Raw genomic sequence first — 24,245 nt, 5'->3', positions numbered from 1 at the left:
CTTCTCAAAACTGCAGAATTAGTGGAGTTCTAGCAAAGATACTTTTATTTCATAAACATTATAAGCAATTTACATCCTTTCCAACGAAAAGATAGTGGCTAAATTAACTGTCTTATCAGAATCTGGCTACATCTCTTATAACATACTGACATGGAAGAACAAGTTTTTATTGTCACTGAATCTGTTTCCTGGAAGTGAATAATACCCTGTATCCATTCAGCACAGCAGTTCAGGGGTTTAAAACAGCTGCTCACAATCTTCTCTTTTAAGGTCAACTGATGACTGATAAATGCTGACTTTGTCTCTACTGGCCAGAAGACAAATACATATAAAGTAAAACAGCTGCAAAACGAGGAGTTATTCAAACAACTTTCTGTTAATTAACCTGTTTTTGAATCATATTTTCACCTCCTTTTAGATATTACTTGTGTCTGATGAGAACGTTGTGAAGGTCACAGGAATCATAAGGCATCGTATCTTCACAAGAGCACAAACATGGAACAACACTTCTTTTCCTACTCTATTATTTCATTTTTTAAAAAATCACGGGCTGCTACAGTCAGAAGAACTATAGCCAAATTACAGCCAGGAAAGTGGTTAGCTTAACTGGCAACTCTACTCTAAATTAAACCTTTGTGCAGGTTATTGGCAAAAATGAAGTTCAATCACAAACAAGCCAAAATCTGCAGATGCTGGGAATCCGAGCAACACGCACAAAATGCTGGAGGAACTCAGCAGGCCAGGCAGCATCTTTGGAGAAGAGTACAGTCTACGTTTTGGGCCAATGACCTTCGTGGAGCTGAGAGATGGGCAAGTGTAAGTTAAAATGCACTGGGCTCAGAATTTATGGAATTAAAGGGATTGGTCTCCTTGGAGTTGGCATGGGTCAGGTGAGCAGCATAGCCTCCTTCTGTCTTGCAAATAAAATAAGGAATGCAAACTAAAAGGAAGAAATGGGTACTGTTTTTACCAGTAATGGGAGACTCACCCAGAGTCTTAGTGGATATAACCTCACCTGCTGTCAGACTATTTCAAGTGTTTTGCTATGTAGAATTAAATCTGGCCCTGTTATATTAAGATATCTATGTTTCATTAGGAAAGAAAAATGGGTGCATTTTGAAGAACAAAGTACAAAGGCAGCATGGAACTTGTTGGATGTTGCTGGAAATGTAACAAATGGCTCATGTAAAACATGATTATGAAAAAAGAACCTAGTAGTATGGTTGTCTGTGACAAAATGTTGTGAACCACCAGAATGATGTAGTTATCACAACATGCTGCAACAGTTTCAAAGGTGAAAAGGAAGTAATATGAAATATCTTAAGGACACTTGGAAATTGCCACTCCACAATATTAAACATACTTTCTGGCAGTTCAAGGTGGCAAAGCTTTTGAGATAGCAGGAAAGGGCAGTTAGGCTGCGAGTTTAGTTTAGCTATAGTAAAGGAAATAACTTCAAGATGAGGATGCAAAAAAAAACATGAGTGATTCTGACCACATATTGAGTCTGCAAAGCAGACAGAACAAAATAAAAACTCTTTCACTTTTTCCCCTTTGATGTCTAGTGAATATGTTGAGCAAAGTTTCATGAGATGTAATACTGTGAAGATGTACAACCTTGAACAAATTTTCCTTCTAGTCTTGGGAAATAATTACAGCTGGGGTTGAACAGAAGTCATTTCCCTCAATCTAGCTTATTTACTCACTGTTATGTGTCTGCAAAGCAGTTTAATCCAAATCTATCAACAGCAATGTCTGAAGTCTGAATTGGTCCAGGAGGAAAGAAGGGATGACCTTGAATCAAACTGGCAAAGCAACTGCATGCAGGACGATGCACTAATAACACCAGGCCCTGCAGAAAAGGGGACTTTTCTCTTTCTTGGAAGTGGAGAAACAGTTCTTATTTTCTCTATCTACATGCATCAAATTGGAGGCAGCAGAAGAAAACAGATAAATTTAATCATAATGATAAGTAAGCAAGAATTATATTCCTAAGGCTTCAAGGCTTGGTGCGTCTGCATTTGAAGTTTTTTCTTTAGCTTTCCTCCTTTTAAATGCAAAAGAATGACAAGTTTCTCAAAAGGGTGCAGAGGAGGACAAACAGAATGATACCATGCTTAAGTATTCTAGTTTCTTGAAAACCAAACAGTCATAACTATTTACTTTATAGACACACAGACTCAAAGATTGGTAGGGTGGGGAGCCTGGGGAAGGAGTCAAGGGGAGTGAGGGAATTTGTCATATACTGTAAACAAGATGGTGCATTTGCTTTATGAGTGGCTGTCCCATTCACTATCTACCCTGACATCCAACGGTTTCATTTTGGCATGCTTTTAACCCAAGGGGCTTATTTTCTATTCTTGGGCAATAAAAGTTATTTATCAATGTGATTATTAACCAACATATTTTATGTGTTGATACTTGCATTAAAATAAGCCTTGTGGATTAAGTAAGAGTTCCATGTGAACGATTAAGCAATCTACAAGCAGAAGAAACTAATACCCTCTCCCTCAACCAGGATATGCAATACTTACTCATGTCTGCAAAATTAAAACTATTTTATGGAATAATTATTCACTTGCAGGCCTTAGCATGCTGTTTTTACCTTTAATTTTCACATGGATGAAAATGCACCCAGCTGTGGTTTGCTAACAGAAAGAACCCATCATCAAAACAAATCTATTCTCTGGACAAAGGAATCTGAACATGTTGCTCACGATTTAAGGCTGTGTTATTTATTGCCTTTTACTTTCCAGTCTGAAAATTGCAAAGCTGTACAATATCCACAAATGAAATGCGCGTATGACAAAAGGTATCCAATTAATATCTCAGCAGGACATTCAGGGTACTGGCACCAGGGTTTCAATGGCTTCTGCTTGCAGGTTAGGTGTCAGCAACTTCAGAAACAGAAAACAACCTCATTCAAAAAAAAACAACACGAGTGAATCTGCAGATGCTGGAAATAAATAAAAACACAAAATGCTGGCAGAATTCAGCAGGCCAGACAGCATCTATGGGAGGAGGTAGTGACTGTTTCGGCCCAAAACGTCGTCACTACCTCCTCCCATAGATGCTGTCTGGCCTGCTGAGTTCTGCCAGCATTTTGTGTTTTCACTCATTCAAAAAAAAATCACATTGACCTGGAAATTGTGGTTGTGCAATTAAACTACTGTATAAGACGCAATTCAATTGAACTGCAACAGATTTAAGCAACAGAGACCTGTTGTGTTAATTGGCAATCTCTATTTCAGCCCATTTGAAATTGATAAATTCTCTGATTTGTGGCAGGAAGCTGAAATAATAGTCTTTAAGTGGTATATGTCCACGAGATGCTAAGACTATGCATAATGCTTACTGGCAAACATCAAAATTGTCTTCAGTAGAAGAATGAATCTGTAACTTCCCATCCCCCAACCTGCAAGACAAGCAAGGCTTGATATTGCTCTTGGAAGGCATAAAACTGAGATACAGCCAAAGATTACCTTTTATTAACAGCTGCCCAAGAAACATGAAGGCTGTTGGCCATCATTTCCACCTTCGAAGTATTATCCGTTGAATAATCCCGCAGAAGCTTGCGTGCAAGGTCATTCGCCATGTCCACCTTTATCTGCCACTGCCGCAGCTCCTTGATCAATTGCTGAAACCAGAATAACAAAACATCTCTGATATCGCTTATCGAGAAAGTTCTGAATAAAAGCATGGAATGTATTCATTATTTACAAATTAAATTACTTATGCTTGTTCCCAAGTCTGGTATGACACGGGCTCAGCTCTACGGATCAGCTGTTTTTGTGGCCTACATTTTTTTAAAAAAGCGTGAAAATTATATCACTAAATTCACCAAGGTTTTCCCAAAACTCTAAGAAGTGGGTTATTTTTGCTGCAATGCTAACTTTGCAGCAATTGGAAGACCAGATTTATGAATCTACTTATTCCCAATCTTTTCACATTTGCCTTGTATTTTTTACAATCACATGCATGTTGGAAGTTCACAGTTCAATGTATGTATATGTCTCATGTATAATTCTCTTCAGTCCAAGCACAGAAAAGAATAGGTGGATCATTGAATCAGTATCAAGCACAAGATTCCTTTCACTCACTGTTTCTTGGATATGTCTCCATGGAACAATGCTATAAAACGCACAGCTGTTACAACCATGCTGTTCATTGCTGACAACATGTGAAGCCTGAATGATATTTCGATCCGCTTTTTACACAAAATAATTACTTCTTTCCCAACTCCTATTTAAAAATAAATCTGTAATATTCTGCACTGTGGCTATTTTTGTGTACTCAATAAATATTTCTGATTGTTGGTTTCAAAGAGCTACTTCCTCCACTGTCAATGCTGCCAGTTACATTTGAATGTACAACAGGCCTTTGTTTCTCAAAACTTCCTGGGTTCCCCTGTGAACCTCATCCGGAAGCTTTGCTTCTATATTGGTCTTATACTTTTCATCTTTGTAGCACCAAGAGATTCTCCTCCCTCTCTTGCCTGGACCTACAGAGAGGAAATCTGCACTCCTTATCCACGCTGACTTACATGCGACTAACTGCACCCATTTAAGGATGGATAATAAATGTGGTCCTTAGCTGTAACAGGTGAAAACAATTCACTTGACACGTTCTTTCCAATTCAACCAGGTGATGACTTGCTGCTACACTTCATATTACCAAAAAAAGCCCAGATTGCTGTTCCAGTGTTCTTGAACTTCTGTCTGGAATTTCACAATAACCTTCGACATTCAGTGTTTCTGAACCCAATTTCAGTGTTATAAACAATAAACAATAAGGCTGAAAGAGTGCAGAGAAGGTTTACAACGATGTTACCAGGACTTGAGAAACTGAGTTACAGAGAAAGGTTGAAAAGGTTAGGACTTTATTCCCTGGAGCATAGGAGAATGAGGGGTGATTTGAAAGAGGTGTATAAAATTATGATAGGTATAGATAGAATGAATGCAAGCAGGCTTTTTCCACTGAGGCTAGGGGAGAAAAAAACCAGAGGACATGGGTTAATGGTGAAGGGGGAAAAGTTTAAAGGGAACATGGGGGGGGGAGGGGTAGGGCTTCTTCACGCAGAGAGTGGTGGGAGTTTGTAATAACCTGCCAGATGAAGTGGTGAATGCCGGTTCACTTTTGACATTTAAGCAAAACTTGGACAGGTATATGGATGAGAGGGGTTTGGAGCGATATGGCCCGGGTGCAGGTCAGTGGGAATAGGCAGAAAATGGTTCAGCACAGCCAAGAAGGGCCAAAAGGCCTGTTTCTGTGCTGTAATGTTCTATGGTTCTAATGGATTCAAAGCAACTCATACTTTCTATTTTGAGATACTATATCTGTTTAGCTAAATGGAAAATGTAAATCTGGCTTTAACAAACAACTTAGTTTTGCTGTAACGTAAATGGCATAGAGCAGGGAGACCCCCAGTAACCCTGACGACTACAACTGCGAGAAGTGCATCCAGCTGCAGCTTCTAACAATCTGTGTTAAGGAGTTGGAGCTGGAACTGGATGAACTCTGGATTATTCAAGAGGCTGAGGGGGTGATAGATAGGACATAGAGAGATAGTTATACCCAAGGTGTAGGACCCAGGAATTTGGGTGACAGTCAGGAAGGAGAAAGGGATTAGGGAGCCAGTGCAGACTAACCCTGTGGCTATCCCCCTCAACAACAAGTATGTCATATTGGATACAATTTGGGGGGGGGGGAGGTGTTAAACTAACAGAGGAAAGTCACAGTGGTCAGGTCTCTGGCACTAAGTATGTTTTTGTGACTCAGAAAGGAAAGGGAGGAAGAGGCACTCTGTGGCGATAGGGGATTTGATAGCTAGGGGAATGGGCAGGAAATTCTGTGGGCGAGAATGAGATTCCCAGATGGTATTGTCTCCTGGGTGTCAGGGTTCAGGATATCTTGGCATTAACTCCTCAGCATTCTTAAGTGGGAGAGGGAACAGCAAGAAGACATTGTCCACATAGGTACAAATGACATAGATAGGATGAGTGACGAGGTTCTGCATAGGGAGTTCAGTGGGTTCAGAGCTAAGTTAAAGAGTAGGACCATCAGGTTAGTGATCTCAGGATTGCTACCCATGCCACATGCTAGTGAGGCCAGAAGTAGAAAGATTATAAAGTTTAATACGTGGCTAAGGCGTTGGTGTAAGCAGGAGGGCACAAGATTTTTGAATCTTTGGACTTTCTTCCAGGTGGGACCTACGCAGAATGGACAATTTGCACTTAAACAGGATGGGGACTAAAATCCTAGTGGGAAGACTCGTTAATGCTGCACAGTAGGGTTGAAATTAGAGTTGCAGGGAGATGAGAACCAGAGTGCTAGAACAGTTAGTGGAGAGGTTGTGGAAGCAGATGTTGGTAAGACCGCAGACAAAGTTAGGAATTGAAAGATTGAGCAGGGTGCGACTAGTATTCTGAGCTCCATATATTTCAATGCAAGAAGTGTCATAGGAAAGGCGGATGATAATGCTGAAGATGAGGTAGCTGGCTTACAAACAAAGGCAATGTATAGTGAAGAAAGAGTGTTGGTACGGCAAAACTGCAGTCACCAGGATGAGTCGCAATGTAAAAGGCAGACTGAAGGCACACAGAACTGAAGGCGTTATATCTGAATGCGCACAGTATACGCAATAAGGTTGATGTACTTGTAGCACCATTGCAGATTGGAAGGTATGTTGTAGGCATTACTGAATCTTTGCTGAAACAAGATTATAGCTGGGAGCTCAATGTACAAGGATACACATTGTATTGAAAGGACCGGAAGGAGTGCGGTTGCTCTGTTGGTAAGAAATGAAATGAAATCATGAGAAAGAGGGGTCAGAAGGTGTTGAAACTTTGTGGATAGAGCTAAGGAACTGCAAGGACAAAAAGTCCCTCATGGGAGTTGTATACAGACCCCCAAACAGTAGGAAGGATGTGGTCTACAAGTTACAATGGGAGAAAGAAAATGCATGCCAAAAAGGGCAATATTATAATAGTCATGAAGGATTTCAATATGCAGGTAGATTGGGAAAATTAGGTTGGTGCTGGAGTACAGGAGAGGGCATTTCTAGAGTGCCTACGAGATGGCTTTTTATTCAGCACATCATTGAGCCCACTAGGGGATCAGCTATCTGGTTTGGGTGTTGTGCTTTGAGCCAAAATTGATTAGAGAGATTAAGGTAAAGGAACCCTTCAGGGAAAGTGATATTATGATCGAATTCACTCTGAAATTTGAGAAGGAGAAGCTAAATTCAGGTGTATCAGTATTACAGTGGAATAAAGGAAATTACAGAGGCATGAGAGAGGAGTTGGCCAGTAATGATCGGAAAAGAACACAGGCATGGATGATGGCAGAGCAGCAATGGCTGGAGTTTCTGGAAGCAATTTGGAAGGCACAGGATGTATACATCCAAAACAGAAAGGAGTATTCAAAAGGAAAAATCACACAACCATGGCTAACTAGAGAAAGCATAAAAGCCAAAGAGAGTGTATATAATAGAGCAAAAATTAGTGGGAAGTTAGAGGATTGGGAAGCTTTTCAAAACCAAAAGAAGGCAACTAAGAAAGTCACTAAGAAGGTAACGATGGAATACAAAAGTAAGCTAGCCTATAATATTAAAGATGATACCAAATGTTTCTTCAGATATATAAAGCGTATAGAGGCGAGAGCGAATATTGGACACCCACCATCCAGGCCATGTGCTCTTCTCACTTTTGCCATCAGAAAGAAGGTGTAGGAGCCACAGGGCCCACACACCTGTCCAGGAAGAGTTATAACTCCTCAACCATCAGGTTCTTGAACCAAAGGGGATAACTTCACTAATCCCATCGCTGAAGTGTTCCCACCTTGCAAGGACTCTTCATGTCACGTTCTTGATATTTATTGCATATTTATTTATTATTGCACAGTTACTAGTCTTCTTTGCACATTGGTTGTCCATCCTGTTTGTTGCAGTTTTCCGCTGATTCTATTGTGTTTATTCTATTTACTGTGATTGCCAGCAAGAAAATGAATCTCTGGATTGTATATAGTGACATTTATGCACATTGACAATAAATTTACTTTGAAATTTGGCTTTTGAGGCAGTGCAGAGTAGCTTCACAAGGTGGATTCTGGAGATGAGGGGGTTAATTTAAGGACGTGAATCACTTGGGACTATACTCAGTGCAATTCAGAAAAATGAGACAGGATCTGACGGAAACATAAAATTATGAAAGAGGTAGATAAGATAGAGGCAGGACAGTTTTCACTGGTAAGTACGCCTCAAGGTTTGGGGGGGTGTGGAATAGATTTAGAAACGGAGATGAGAAGAAACTGTTTTTTACAGACAGTAATGAATCTGTAGAATTCTCTGCCTGGGGAAGCAGTAGAGACTATCTCATTAAATATATTAAAGACTCAGATTGATTTTTTGCATTGCATGGGAATTAAGGTTTATGGGGAAAGACAGGTTGGTGGTGTTGAGTCAACAGCCAGATCAACCATGGTGGAGCAGGTTCGGGCCAGGTAGCCTACTCCTATTCCTATTTCTTATGTTGTTATGGCAAAATAGAGATTCTGACCTTTTAGCAGACAGAAATAGTTCCTTCTCAATATCTTTTAAAATACAGGAATGAATTTTTATATCAAAGACCTCTATTTCGCATTGCTTCACTGTTAGATTTCAGTTCATGCCATTTATGTTAAGTATGTTGTCAGTGACCCACTTTAGAATGACAACTGGAGCAACAAAGCTCTGAATATATTTTCTCCCCAATGTCGTTTGTTTCCAAGTCAAAAAACATAGGACATAAATCATAATGTAGGAAGTGACCTTCTGGGAAAGATATAGCTGTTCACAGATTTCTCAACAAAACAAGGAATCTACTTTCATACTGTTAGTATTGAAGAATATTTGCAGCATTAGAGATTGTGAATATTATTGGTTTGATTCATATTTTGCCTTAGAGAGGCTAACACTGAAGCTTTGAATCCCTGGCTGCAAATGAAAAGACAATGGATAAGATCTGCATTATTAACTGTTACTGTGACCACTAAAATATCCTCTTATAAACAGCAAGTGAGAGCAAGATCCAGCCTGACTGATATCCATGAGATCCTGAAGCCAAATGTTTGGATATTAAGGAATGACTGAAAGATGAGATGGAGGGGAGCAATAATCACGGAGTTATAGAGATATATATATATATTACAAAAGCAGTCCCTTTAGCCCAGCATATCTATGCCATCAAGCACCCACTTATGCTAATCCCATTAATGAGCACATAATCCATAGTCTATGTCTCAGTGATTCATGTTTGTGTCTGGATAGATCTTCAGTCTTGTAAGAGTACCAGCCTCTTGCACCACTCAGGTAACGTTGCTCAGATTCTGGGAGAAAATGTTTTCCCTCTCAATCTGTTATGCAAAACCCATGCCCTCTAATTTTAGTTACTTCTGTTATGGGAAAAAGATCTTTCAGATCTCTCCTGTCTTCTCCAGTGCAATGAGAACACTTCCATCCAGCAGCTCCATAAAATGGAACACTGCATTGCAAACAACAACACGGTGAATCTCCTCTGCACCCTGTCCCATGAAATGACACCCATTCACAGTACATCAGCAGGGGTCAACTGCTGCTTTATAAAGTATGTACAATATCTCCCTGCTCTTATTTTCCTTGGCTAACAAAAGCAAGCATCCCATGTGCTTTCTTCACCACCTTTCCCACCTATGCTGCTACCTTCAGGAATCCTTGGACTTAGACAATGAGGTATGCTTGTTCCTCAATACTCCCTAGGGTGCTACCATTTATTGTGTAAGTCCTTCATCCTCTCACACTTTTCAAGATTAAATTCTATCTGCCACTACAAGTAAGCACTAGAGCATCATTTGGATTTTTTTTTACAGCTTCAGTGGACATTTCAACCAAATGTTTATGTAAATTTGATTTTAATTTTATTCTAATCGAGAGGAGGCAGTTCAAACCGATTGCAATCAAGAGCAAAGATAAACCTCAACCTGCTGTTGCTTTCAGCAGTGTTAATGTCAAACAAAACACCTTGTACAGCTCAGCTTTGAATTTCATGTTGATATTGTCATGGTGACTCTTGCTCCACTTCCATTTTTCCCATTCATTATACAAGAAAAGACCTCAGTTATAAATCAACACTTAAAGGGTCAGTTGGAAATTATCACACAATAATTTGAAACAGAATGGACAGAGAATTGTAGCAAAGGTAATTGAGTGCAATTTTGTGACAGCTGGCTTTTGGACTATTAGAAGTTTCAACTCCTTATTTAATCAACAACTTTTATTAGAAGTCATTTACATCTCAAAGCCCCATTTGCAAAACAATTTAACTGGCTGTAAGTACTTAGTTGTGGAAAAAGTGAAGGACATAATGTGCCAGGCAATTCACTGTGCAGTCCCACTAGATGGCAGCATGACAGTGTACAGTTCTATGTCCAGCCCACAATCCCTCGGTTCTCAGAATGTAGCTAAGAGCAGCACTATTGCACAACAGGACATATCCTGGTGCCTGATGCCAGAAATTCCCTGCAGATTCATCCGGATTTAGGCGCTTAAGTGGAAATATGGGTGGGCAAAAGGTTAACTCAGTCTGCTACTTCCATGCAAGCACTCAAGTCCTCCAGTCACGTATAGATCTGGAATGTTAATCTGTCAGCTTGTTTGATTGCTTTTCCCCGCCCGTAGTTTGGAAGTAGTACCTGGCCTTGCAGAGATCCACAAGCACCCAAATAGGAATGGGTTTTCACTGGGCATCGCTGGGCTGATGACTGAGCGCCAAGGCTGGAATTTAGTTAATTTTAAAGAAATATTTCACTACAGTGCAGTATTTTTCATAATTAAAGTATTTTTAGTTATTTCTTTTTTAACTTTTCAAACTTTTAACATTTCTGATAAATCTATAAGTTCCGATCTTTGTTTTTAAATTTTGTTAGATGTCTCAAACCAGGCATTTAAAATAATTAAAGATCATTCTGATTTCAGAAAGTTGGGGGCTAAGCTTTGACAGCCTTCAATTCTTTTTGTTGTGTTCTGAGATGTGAGGGTTCCTCAGTGCCAGAGCTGCTGAAAATCACCAATGCGGTTCCCCTGCACCATCCCAACTACGTCAAGACAGGCAGAGACCATGGATGGCAACTTTATCTGAGAGGATCAGTGCCAGCAAGACTTGGCCTTCTGTTTTTCTCTCAAAAGTACTTTGAAAATTAAATACTGACAAAGTCAACTCCAAATGACATTCTCTACAAATGACAATCCAAACTTCTACCTAATACTATGAACAATTTTCACATAATACACCCTCTATTACATCTACTGATTTGTATGTCCCAGAGCTCTTAACTGGGAGGAGAATTTGATAGCTTGACACATTCTGAAGACATGTCGGAGCAGGTAGCAGAAGTCTGGTCAGGAATCAAAGTTTTAAGGAGCACTGTGATGCAGCTGCAAACTTAAAGGCTGTTAATTCCAGAGTTGAGAGCACAGCTGGCAATTGTGGAGTGAGTAAAATTAGCACAAGATGGTAGAACTGGTTGGGCAGGGAATCCTAATCATGCTTCTAAGTACCACATTACCTTCTGGCATTAAGGAAATATGAGCCTGCAAAGAGCAAGAAACTGGAGAAATCAAGCATGCCTAACACCTACAAATGGAACTCCTCCTCATAAATGTCATCCTCAGCAAGGGACAAAAGAAAGGGACCTCAGTTGACGTATTTTTAAGCTCCCCCGTGACTTTGCCAGCTAACAGTTAAGAGGTTTTCAGCATTTGCAAAGTACAGTGAGTAATTTACCATATGTGTATTTATATCTTTGCATTTATTCAATCACAGTCCATGAGTGTGTGGCTCCCAAATAGCCTAAGTAGCCGTGAAGAATGCACTTACAGTCTCACACATCTTATTGCTTAGAGACATCAGCATGGTGCAGAGTAAGTTGGCTACCACTGCAGGAAGGGATCTATTTACAATGTACCAATTCCTAAGCTGAAAATGTTAAAGAGGTTTCAGTTGCTACAAATATTGCACTTTTGAAATACATACCCAGGGGGTAAAACACTGAATTTCTGATACAATACAAATGCTTTAAAAATTGTTTCATGCTAACTTCAATTGAGATGATGCATTTAAATGTGTAATGCACCATCAAAAATCCTTTAAGTTTGAGGAGCAGAACTTTACTGAGCTAGATAATGAACAACTGCCAACATTCATAGAAATTGTGCATTATGTCAGAGAAAGTTGAATTTGGCCTGAGTACACTGGGGGGGGGGGGTGTGAGAAGAGACTTTTCTACCTGTTGACAAACAGGTAGGAAACTCTTAACTCTTCAGAAATAATTTAATGAACAGAAAGGAAAAGGAGGATATAATTTAAAAGCAGGAAACTGTTTAAATCTCTGTGGAGTTTCAAACTCTAGGCCTCAATTTCAAAAGAAAGAAAAATAATTCATCATTTGCAATTGGAAGTATTCCACCAGTGCTGACATAGAGTTAATGTGAAGAAGGCACAATTAGCAACATGATATTGTAATTAGAGAATTTTCCGGTGTGAAGTACAGAGCACTTAACACAATCATAACATTTCTCGGCTCTTTCAGTAGCACACATACACATACAGCTATGTTAGTACCAGTAGGAGAGGCATAGTGGAAAAGCCAAATTATTAATGCCTTTAGTATTGCTGGAGATGAAGACAGTTGGGAAAATGTTCATGCCCTTGTGCACTATCCAATGATACTTGGACAAAATTTGCCTGCACGAAATGAGCTGAGAACATGATGCAAGTTTACGCTTTTGGAAGAATAACCACAGACCTCAGTGGATCTTATACATTAAAATAAATAGTTTCTGGAATGTTATAGGAAAAGGCCGCAGAACTGCATGTAAAACATTTTGGAGAGATGGTAAGAGTGGACAATACCTTACCACATGGCTTGACAAAGTGGATCACATTTATTATCAATGTCTACGCCTTGTGCACTGCAATTACAGTGAAATATTTCAGACTGTTAAACTCCTAAAACTTCATCTCACTCTTTTCAAATACCGCTTTTATGAGGATCATAAAAGGTATAAATCCTGAACTGGGGGAATAGTTATTATTTTGACATGAAGATTAGTTAAAGTAAATTTAAAGGAGTAAGGTGCATCTAATTTCCACACTGTTAGCCAGATTCCATTCTACAAAATAGAACTTAATGACAAATGCTCTTTTATGACTTCAGAGATGTTGAAAGGGCCTGACCAGCCATTTTAATAATGGGAGGAGGATTTTTGATAATGGAGGATTCACACAGCCAATGTGCGGGCACACAAGGGGTTAATTTTAAAGGGGTTATAGGGTGGTTGCTGTCAGAACAGAGAGAGGTAAAAATGAAAATATTGGGCACCAGGACTGAGGGGGGAATGATGGTAAGTGAGAGAGATGTAGGGTACTCGGTAGAGGCTGAATGAGGAACAGTCAGCATGAACAGAATTCTGGACAGTAATTGCCGGCAGTACAAGAATGGTCAGTCTCAGAGGGATATGGAGTGGCACAGTGGCATCACAGTTAGTCTTGCAACTCCACAATTGTGTGAATTGGTTTTGATTCTGACCCGAGATGCTGACTATGTAGAGGCCGCACATTCTCCCTGCAAATGCATGGTTTTTCTCCCATGTCGGGGAGGTTTGTTACCACTGCAAATTGTCCATTGGTGCAGTTCATAAAAAAAGCACAAATCAAAGGGCATTGATGGAATTATGTGACATACAATAAGTTGCAGGGATTCAAAATAACTGGCAGGTGGAAGGGATTCTTCGTCTGGAAGTCAGCATGGACCCAATGGCAGATGAGTGAATGACCTTCCTCTATGTTATTGTTACTGTAAGTTAAAAAGGGAACAGGACAGACAGTGACAGGGAGACAGCGTGTGGTCAGTGAGAAGAACATAGGCTGGATATATGACAGTCTGGAGGTGATCACTGTAAGGGTGAGTGTGATTGGCTGCTTGAAAGAGCTTGGATGGACACAGTTTAGATGGACACAGAAAGTCAGTGTGAAGAGGGCATGGAGTAAAATCACTGTGAGGTCATGGGGATAATGATGCAATTGAGAAACTATAGTGATTTGATAAAATCTAACCAACAAACATTGTTTTAAACAAAGCTGGCAGAATAAAAGAAAGGTCTAATTGATAAATATCCCATGTCCGAAGATGCTGATGGGTTGCCCCCGTGGCTAGTTCTCCACTAGCTGTTTATCCAGTTGCAAGTGAAATCCAGTCAGGTGCACATGTTCACGAGAAACAGAAGCAAGAGGAAGCCAGTCAGCACCTCAATCTCAAACCACTATTCAACACAAACCTCAAATACCATTCAAAACAAACCTCAAACCCAAATCACCATTCAACACAAACATCAAACCCGAATCTCCATTCAACACAAACATCGATCTCAAATCACCATTCAACACAAACATCAATCGCAAATCACCATTCAACATAAACATCGATCCCAAATCACCATTCAACACAAACATCGATCTCAAATCACCATTCAACACAAACATCAAACCCGAATCTCCATTCAACACAAACATCGATCTCAAATCACCATTCAACATAAACATCGATCCCAAATCACCATTCAACATAAACATCGATCCCAAATCACCATTCAACACAAACATCAATCGCAAATCACCATTCAACATAAACATCGATCCCAAATCACCATTCAACACAAACATCAAACCCGAATCTCCATTCAACACAAACATCGATCTCAAATCACCATTCAACACAAACATCAATCGCAAATCACCATTCAACATAAACATCGATCCCAAATCACCATTCAACACAAACATCGATCTCAAATCACCATTCAACACAAACATCAAACCCGAATCTCCATTCAACACAAACATCGATCTCAAATCACCATTCAACATAAACATCGATCCCAAATCACCATTCAACACAAACATCAATCGCAAATCACCATTCAACATAAACATCGATCCCAAATCACTATTCAACACAAACATCAAACCCGAATCTCCATTCAACACAAACATCGATCTCAAATCACCATTCAACACAAACATCAATTGCAAATCACCATTCAACACAAACATTGATCTCAAATCACCATTCAACATAAACATCGATCCCAAATCACCATTCAACACAAACATCAATCCCAAATCACCATTCAACACAAACATCAATCTCAAATCACCATTCAACACAAACATCGATCCCAAATCACCATTCAACACAAACATCGATCCCAAATCACCATTCAACACAAACCTCAAACCCGAATCTCCATTCAACACAAACATCAATCTCAAATCACCATTCAACACAAACATTGATCTCAAATCACCATTCAACATAAACATCGATCCCAAATCACCATTCAATACAAACATCGATCCCAAATCACCATTCAACACAAACATCGATCCCAAATCACCATTCAACATAAACATCAATCCCAAATCACCATTCAACACAGACATCGATCCCAAATCACCATTCAACACAAACCTCAAACCCAAATCACCAGTCAACACAAACATCAATCCCGAACCACTATTCAACACAAACATCAAACCTGAATCTCCATTCAACAAAAACATCAATCTCAAATCACCATTCAACACAAACATCGATCTCAAATCGCCATTCAACACAAACATCAATCCCAAATCACCATTCAACACAATCATCAATCCCGAACCACTATTCAACACAAACATCGATCCCAAATCACCATTCAACACAAACATCAAACCCGAATCTCCATTCAACACAAACATCGATCTCAAATCACCATTCAACATAAACATCGATCCCAAATCACCATTCAACACAAACATCAATCGCAAATCACCATTCAACATAAACATCGATCCCAAATCACCATTCAACACAAACATCAAACCCGAATCTCCATTCAACACAAACATCGATCTCAAATCACCATTCAACACAAACATCAATTGCAAATCACCATTCAACACAAACATTGATCTCAAATCACCATTCAACATAAACATCGATCCCAAATCACCATTCAACACAAACATCAATCCCAAATCACCATTCAACACAAACATTAATCCCAAATCACCATTCAACACAAACATCAATCTCAAATCACCATTCAACACAAACATCGATCCCAAATCACCATTCAACACAAACATCGATCCCAAATCACCATTCAACACAAACCTCAAACCCGAATCTCCATTCAACACAAACATCAATCTCAAATCACCATTCAACACAAACATTGATCTCAAATCACCATTCAACATAAACATCGATCCCAAATCACCATTCAATACAAACATCGATCCCAAATCACCATTCAACACAAACATCGATCCCAAATCACCATTCAACATAAACATCAATCCCAAATCACCATTCAACACAGACATCGATCCCAAATCACCATTCAACACAAACCTCAAACCCAAATCACCAGTCAACACAAACATCAATCCCGAACCACTATTCAACACAAACATCAAACCTGAATCTCCATTCAACAAAAACATCAATCTCAAATCACCATTCAACACAAACATCGATCTCAAATCGCCATTCAACACAAACATCAATCCCAAATCACCATTCAACACAATCATCAATCCCGAACCACTATTCAACACAAACATCAAACCCGAATCTCCATTCAACAAAAACATCAATCTCAAATCACCATTCAACACAAACATCAATCCCAAATCACCATTCAACATAAACATTGATTCCAAATCACCATTCAACACAGACTTTGATCCCAAATCACCATTCAACATAAACACCGATCCCAAATCACCATTCAACATAAACATCAATCCCAAATCACCATTCAACACAAACATCAATCCCGAATCACCATTCAACATAAACATTGATCCCAAATCACCATTCAATACAAACATCGATCCCAAACCATCAATCAACATAGACATCGATCCCAAATCACTATTCAACACAAACAATGATCCCAAATCACTATTCAACACAAACGTTAAACCTGAATCACCATTCAACACAATCATAGCTGATGCAATCTTATACACAGCATCACATTCCTCTTCTCTTCCCAAACACCATGCAGTTCAAATATTTGCCAGTTTTGATCCTGAACATAATGAATGATGAAACCTCCATGGCTCTGTAGGGAAAAGAATTTTGAAGATCCACAACCTCATGGGAGAAGAAACTCCGCATCTTTAAGTGAGTGGCTTATTATTTTTAAGATATAATCTCTAGTCCTCGATGCCTCCATATTCTCCCTGTCAATTCCCCTTCTGAACCTTGTACTGTTTCAGTACAGTCTGTTCATATTCTTAGTAACTCCTCTAAATATAAGAGAGCCTTCATCAGTCAGTCCCTTCAGTTTAGGAGTTAACCCTGTGAACACTGTCTGCACTGCTCCCAGGAATTGCACAACCTTGTTCAAATATAGAGATCAAAACCACTCTCATTACTTCAAATGCAGCTTCAGCAGTACCCTGCAAAGTTGTATCAAAGTTTCCTACTTCTGCATTCCACATCCCTTGCGAGAAAGCTAACATCCAGTATCCTTCCTAATTACTTGTATTGATATGTCTTTTTAAAAATTCTTTCACTTTGGATAATCTCCCATGATCTCATATTATATTCTGTTTATCATCTTTTTGTGCATTTATTAGACTCTTTGCAGGCTCTTTTCATCTTGCTTACAACTTATCGATGCACCTATTTTTGAACCAGCAAGTTTTGTGACAGTACACATGAACCCTTCATCCAAGCCATTAAAAGAAATTGTACGTTTGCTCTTTTCTCTTTGACATTTCATTAGTTCGTAATTACCAATCCAAAAAAAAGAACTGTTCATACCAACTTTCAATTTTCAGCTGGTTGTTTTGATAGATGGTTGGTTCATGTATACCATAATTGATTTACTTGTTTATTTATTATTATTATTATTTTCTCTTCTAGATTATGTATTGCACTGAACTGCTGCTGCTAAGTTAACAAATTTCACGTCACATGCCGGTGATTATAAACCTGATTTTGAAAAAGGTTCTGGATCTACAGCAAGAACTGCAGCCAGTGCAAAGGGATCCATTCACTCTCTTCCCATATTTTGTTTTATTTGCTACTGCATTCCGTCTTAAAAACCAGTCAGAATAGGGAGAAGGATAGTGAAGAATGCTAATATTCTTATATCCTAATCTTCGCTAGGATAGAGAAGAATACAAGAATAGGAAAGGGGAAGTCAGAAGCAGGAAATGAGAAGCAACAGGAGAAAGGTAAAGGAGAGGGAAGAAACATTCATGGTCACATGTGTGAGAGTGAGAGGGGAGAAAGAGTGAGAGTGAGAGAGAGAAAGACAAAAATTTAGCTCAGATTTTATTCCGATTTCATAGGAAAATAAATTGACTAGATATTCTCACTCTCCAACCAGATAAGAAAAGCTTTAAGATGTCAAATTTGCAATTACAACATAGGACATAACAGCACAGTACAGGTCCTCAGCCTGCAATGTTGTGCTGACATTTTAACTCACTCTAAATTCTATTTAACCCTTCCCTTTTGCATAGCCCTCCATTTTCCTATCATCCATGTGCCCATCCAAGTTTCTTAAATGTTGCTAATTTAAGAAATTAAGAAGTACCTTTTGCAATGGAACACACTTCGAGCTTTGATTTTGATTAGACCATGACCAAGTTACATTCCTTCTAAAATACTGAATGGGAATGCTGATGGACAGGCAGATCAGGCAGTTCTCTGCTTAACCATATGAGACGCTTTTGACCACCCCATCAAAGGCTTGGCCCCTTTTCATTAGAGAAATCACACCCAGGATGAGGCCATGCTGTGGACAATCCCATGGGTTAATGGCAGCGTGCAAATAAGATGTTCTTTCTACTCTTGCCAGCTGCACATCATTCCCTTCCCTGATCTTATGCAAAGAAACCACACAACAGATGTTAAATCAGGCAAAAGGTTTTAAGAATTAGACAAGAATCTATCCACCTTGTCATTATACATGAAAATTTTCTTTCAGATTTAGCTTCTTATAAAAGTTTGACACAATTCTCTCAAAGTGGGGTTGACTGTGAGGGGAAATTACCTAACTTCACTAATCTCACATGAAAGAATGTCTTTGAAAATTCAACCAACTAAAAAGTGTTGGGGCGTAGCCAAGTGGTTAAGGCATTGTTCAAGCCTCAGCTAAGGCAGCGTGTTGTGTCCTTGAGCAAGGCACTTAACCACACATTGCTTTGCGACGACACCGGTGCCAAGCTGCGTCGGCCCTTGCCCTTCCCTTGGACAATATCGGTAGCATGGCGAGGGGAGACTTGCAGCATGGGCAACTGCTGGTCTCCCATACAACCCTGCCTAGGCCTGCATCCTGGAAACTTTCCAAGGCGCAAATCCATGGTCTCTCGAGATTAATGGATGCCTATAAAAAGAACCTAAACATTCAAATGAAATTCATAACAGATTGCGGTATAATGTTGTGCCTCATGTAATTGCATCTGTTTTGAATTGTATATTATGTGAATTTATGTCACTTGGATTACACTACCTGGGACCTAATTTACTGCCTCCTATAGGTTGTTGTTATAGGCATTAATAACAGATTGGTGTAATGAATGTTTGATGGGTTACCCTATTACAAGGCCATTATTTCCTTTCTTACTTGACTTGATGGAATGAACTTGCATAATTATACTAATGACACTTTTTTTTTGTTTCAGGCCCCATTTGTTACCATGCTTTATCTGAATAATCAAATGCACATTCCAAGTGCTTCATTACCTTAATTTCACTGTTTAAATTGGGTGGAACATTCTCCAAATGCCTGTTTTATCAAGTAAGCAAACCGATGGATGAAATTTCATACAAAGTTTTGAACTTTTTCATTAGAGTTTCCAAATTTTATCATCTTACATGAATTTAAGAAAATAGTTTTAATAAATAAATAAAGTTATTAACTGAAAATGAAAGTCAATCAAAATATAAATAAATTGAGAAATATGCAGTTCCATTTTGAGGTCCTGAAACAATAGATTTGTTTCTCTCTCCACAAAATGTTAATTTACCTGTTGTCCATTTCCTGAATCTTCAGTTTAATTTCAGACATCTAGCATCTGCAGCTTTTTTTAAGCTTCATTTCTCCAGGAGTTAAAATTATTTTACTTTCAAATTAATATGGTAGATAAAAATCTAAGATAATTATTTTACCATTCAATCAAGTAAAATAGTGCTTAATTTTAATGTGGCCCCCACAGAGATTCCAATTTATAGTATACAATTGAGTGCAATTACACTCCTTGTTCAGTTATGCTCTCCCCATTAGCCTATATTGACTTCCATGTCCTAAAGACAAAAGATTTTTGCATAATATTATATAACTAGTCCAATCATTTCAAGAAAGCAGCTCCTATCTCCATGATAACAGCAAGTCACAAAGATCACTTGCTGCGAGGATTTAAAATGGGAAATGTAAAATTCTTGTTTTGCTGTTTGGATCTCTTCGTGTTATCACCCCTTCTTATCTGTATAACCTGCTCCTGTACTCGTTTTTTAAATTTCCTGAATTCCAGTTTCCGGTCCATTATAATTGCAATGCCTGAAAACGTTCATTCCATCAGCTGGAATCCCCTCAGTCACCCTTTCTCCATCTCCCATTTCCACAAAAAAACTCCTTTAAACTTACCTTTTGATTATCTGTCTCAATATCTATTTATGCAGCACCGTATCAAACAACATGCCTCTGAAATATCTGACTATGTTACAATATTTATGCACATTAAAAAGATAAGTTGTTGACCTCAGCTGGAAGAAATCCAGCATTTGTGATCTCTTGCTGATTTGCTTAACTCTTTAAAAAAAGGCAATAAAATCTGTAGAGCCATTTTAATTACCTTTACGTCTGCATTCTGCTTCATTAGTATGTCCACGTTGTAGGACATTTCCTTCCAGGTTCCCTGCTTTGTTCTGGCTTTCTCAAGAAGTTCCTCTGCCTCTTGCTTGGCTTCCAGCCATTGATTGGAATCCTTCAGCATCTCCTGCAGCTGTTGGGTGCGAGACTGTAACCGGCTTTGCACCTCATCCCACTGAGTCTGAACCTTTTCAACTGAAGTGGAAAGTGACAAAAATTGAAATGAAAAGTTGTGCCACAGATCAAGGTAATTTGTACTGCAAAGACTCAATCATTCAACTATTATTCAGCCAATCGTTTGTCATTAATGTACCAGAAAAAGTATTCATTCTTTATTCTTTCCATTATACGTTTCAAATCTAAAAATAGACGTGAATCTTTAAACTTTGCATCCTTGTTCCAAGTCTATAATTTGTAACACTTCTGTTGCCCTTTTAGTTATCACAAAACTAAAATTAAGTCAGATTACTGATACCCTACTTATGTACAGCTTGTATATACAGTACAAACAAGTGCATGGGAGACCAGCAGGATAGATTTGCCAGCTGCTGCAGGTATCATCTGATGTATGGAAACTTATTTCATGACTATATTTCTGACTTGCGAACTATCCAGGTTACATGCAATTCCTAGGGCCAGAACCCTGTCATAACCCGGGGCAGTGGAGAGTGGAGGACCTGTACCTAGAATTTATTCTATTGTTCACAGAATCTATGCTAAGACTGGCCTAAGAATAACTTGGACAGGAATGGCCATATCAAGCCCTACAAACCAAACATCATTATTCTCAAGAGTCTTTTTTAAACACTAAATTTACTTTTCTCTGATGTGATGTATTTAAATAAATTAATCTTGTTTCTGGATTCAAAATTTTCATCACCCAGATATCTTCTCATTTAACAAGTATGTTACATCCAGTTTTGTTTCTGCTGTATTGTGTGATGAAGAATAAGTAAAGAATTCAATATTTCAGGAGCAGGTATAGGGTTAGTCTTATTTGTTAACATCTTGATTGTATCGTTAGCTTGAGTAAAAAATAACATTCCTAAATGAGGGGATTTACATGGGAAACACAAAGGTACGTGGCTTCATTTTGCTTTTCAGCACAGACTTCAAATGACAATAGCCCGAGTAAATCCTCATTATATTAATTCTCACCACCTAAGATTTGCAAAGAGATAACTTCTATTGATTCAAAGGACACTTTAAATATTAAATCAACTCTGCTTCTTGAACAGAGATTAAAAATAACTTAAGTTCTAAAGCTAAAACTTCTGTCACCAGCATACAACACTCCGTCCATCGTCATCTTCCAGATAGCCCATGAAAATGTCTATTTTACTTCTTTTTATGTCTGTTTTTTGTCTTAAGTGTGTTTCTTGAACTGTTAGAGCCTGCGATTTAGAGTTTGGATTTTGTTTGAATGATCGAGCACTTCGCTGTCTTCAAGAAGATTCCAGGAAGCAAATGTATACTTGGGTGGCCTCAGGGGGAAGAAACTTTGAGACGAGGCATGTTCGACTCCATTTCTCCAATTAAAGCGTCCATTAATCACCCATTAAAGTGATGAGGAAGACTGAGATATTGAGGTGAATCCGGAAGGTGAGCGAGAGTTCAGTGCCGACTACCTTCCTTTTGATCGCTGCTGAGAAGGAGTCTGTGAGAACCCTATAGCTGAGTGGTCACTGTGACAGGTGGGTAGGCCTCTGTGCTTGTATGGTTTCTCTCTTTATTGACCAAGAATGATGTTACCGTGGTTCTGCATTATGGATTGAGCCATTGTGTTTACGGACTGCGGACTTTCTCAGATTTATGGTTTTTATATTTTGTGTTTTTTGCCCATTCCATTCTGTTTTGTTGTGTGAGGGGAGGGGTTTTGGGGGGGGTCAACGTTCTTGTTCCATCTTCCGTGGCGGTGTGGGGAGCTTGGAGGTTGATGACTGGGATGCCGTTCTTTTCTGTGTGGTGGGGGGGGGGGGGGAGTTCTCTCTGAACAACCTTCATGCTCTTTCTTTGTTTCATGACTATCTGGAGAAGGTGAATCTCAGTGTTGTATAGGAATACATACTCTGATAATTAATGAAACTTTGAACCTGAAAAATGAATTTGAAATTGTAAAAATGAATCTTTGGAATGTTCACACAATTAATTGCAACTTTAATTATTCCACTTTTCCAGACTCTAGTTATTTATTTGAGAGATAGAGGAGGAAAGCTTGAGGCGGGGGGGGGGGGGGGAGATATCAGTTCTTGCTGAACCTGCGATGTTAAGCTTGGGTCTGTTTTCACCAAATCTTGCAGGAAACAAAAAAAAACTTCGTGTCGCAGTGCTTATAATTACAGAATGAAATTTAGACAGGGAAAGGCAGCCAATGTCTATGTATCACAATTATGTCACTGAATCTGTGCTACCTCCTATTGTTTCCCTGTCGGGGAATGTTAATTTCCTTTTGCTGATAACAACTCGCAAAACTCCAAAACAAAACAAATCCAACTCACCCAAATCCTTCAGTACAATACTAACATAGCATAAATCAACATTCTCAACTGGAAGTTTATTATACATATCAACTATTTTTTTGTGGATTTTACTTCTTAATCTTTCAGCAAACGTTATTTGTTATTCATTTTCCCTTGCATCCCTTCAATCCAAGATAAATAGACTTCTAATTTCCCAATCACATTCTAACCTTGCTTTAATTATCAACACTGTTTCACATCCATTCAGTCTTGCTCATCAAGATTGTATTAGTTGAACTTCAAAACTTCACTCTTCATTGAATCTTTATAAATATATTTTTACTATTTGGATGTACAGAGGCCAAAGGCTCAAAGAAGTCTTGATGCAGAGACTGATAAAAATAATGCAACAGAGGTGCATTTGAACTGTGTTCCTGGGCATGAACTTGCAGAAATTTACAGTATCTAATCAACAAATTGTTTTTGGTGAAAGTGAATTGTTTCAGGGTTTTGACCATATTTAATGCAATGAATGTTGAATGCTATTTACCCGCGTGCTGGTGATTATACTCCCAACACGACCTCCAGTCTTTTCAGTGTTATTACCTTCTCGTTTCTTTATGCTCAGGTTTTTCAGAGTCAGAAAGACAGGGCTCAAAAGCACTTCATTTGCTTTTGGAGCATAAAATGAATTCAAGGCAGGGCAGTTTATTCCTGGAATGGTGAGTGGTCACTCTGTACAGATATTAGTTCTGCTACTGAATTTGTGGGATCATCTTTCCGGCGTCACAGGTCAGAATCAGAATCGAGTTTACCATCGCTGACATAAGTCA

At 38.9% G+C, this 24,245-nt stretch overlaps 1 protein-coding gene across 10 annotated transcripts in view; it reads right to left on the bottom strand.

Annotated features, from left to right (window-relative positions):
* dmd (dystrophin) overlaps window positions 1–24,245 on the bottom strand; it is a 1,939,431-nt gene that overhangs the window by 325,887 nt on the left and 1,589,299 nt on the right. For all 10 annotated transcript variants that reach the window (XM_059968142.1, XM_059968139.1, XM_059968147.1 and 7 more), the window contains 2 exons: window positions 20,937–21,148; window positions 3,483–3,637 (listed from right to left, as the gene is read on the bottom strand). In XM_059968142.1, the coding sequence (XP_059824125.1) occupies window positions 3,483–3,637; window positions 20,937–21,148 (367 nt within the window). The remainder of the gene's footprint in view (window positions 1–3,482; window positions 3,638–20,936; window positions 21,149–24,245) is intronic.

Source organism: Hypanus sabinus, chromosome 4 (assembly GCF_030144855.1).
Source record: "Hypanus sabinus isolate sHypSab1 chromosome 4, sHypSab1.hap1, whole genome shotgun sequence".
Classification (NCBI taxonomy): Eukaryota; Metazoa; Chordata; class Chondrichthyes; order Myliobatiformes; family Dasyatidae; genus Hypanus; species Hypanus sabinus.
The sequence above is the reverse complement of the archived record's forward strand: the minus strand, read 5'-3'. Positions and strand labels throughout refer to the sequence as shown.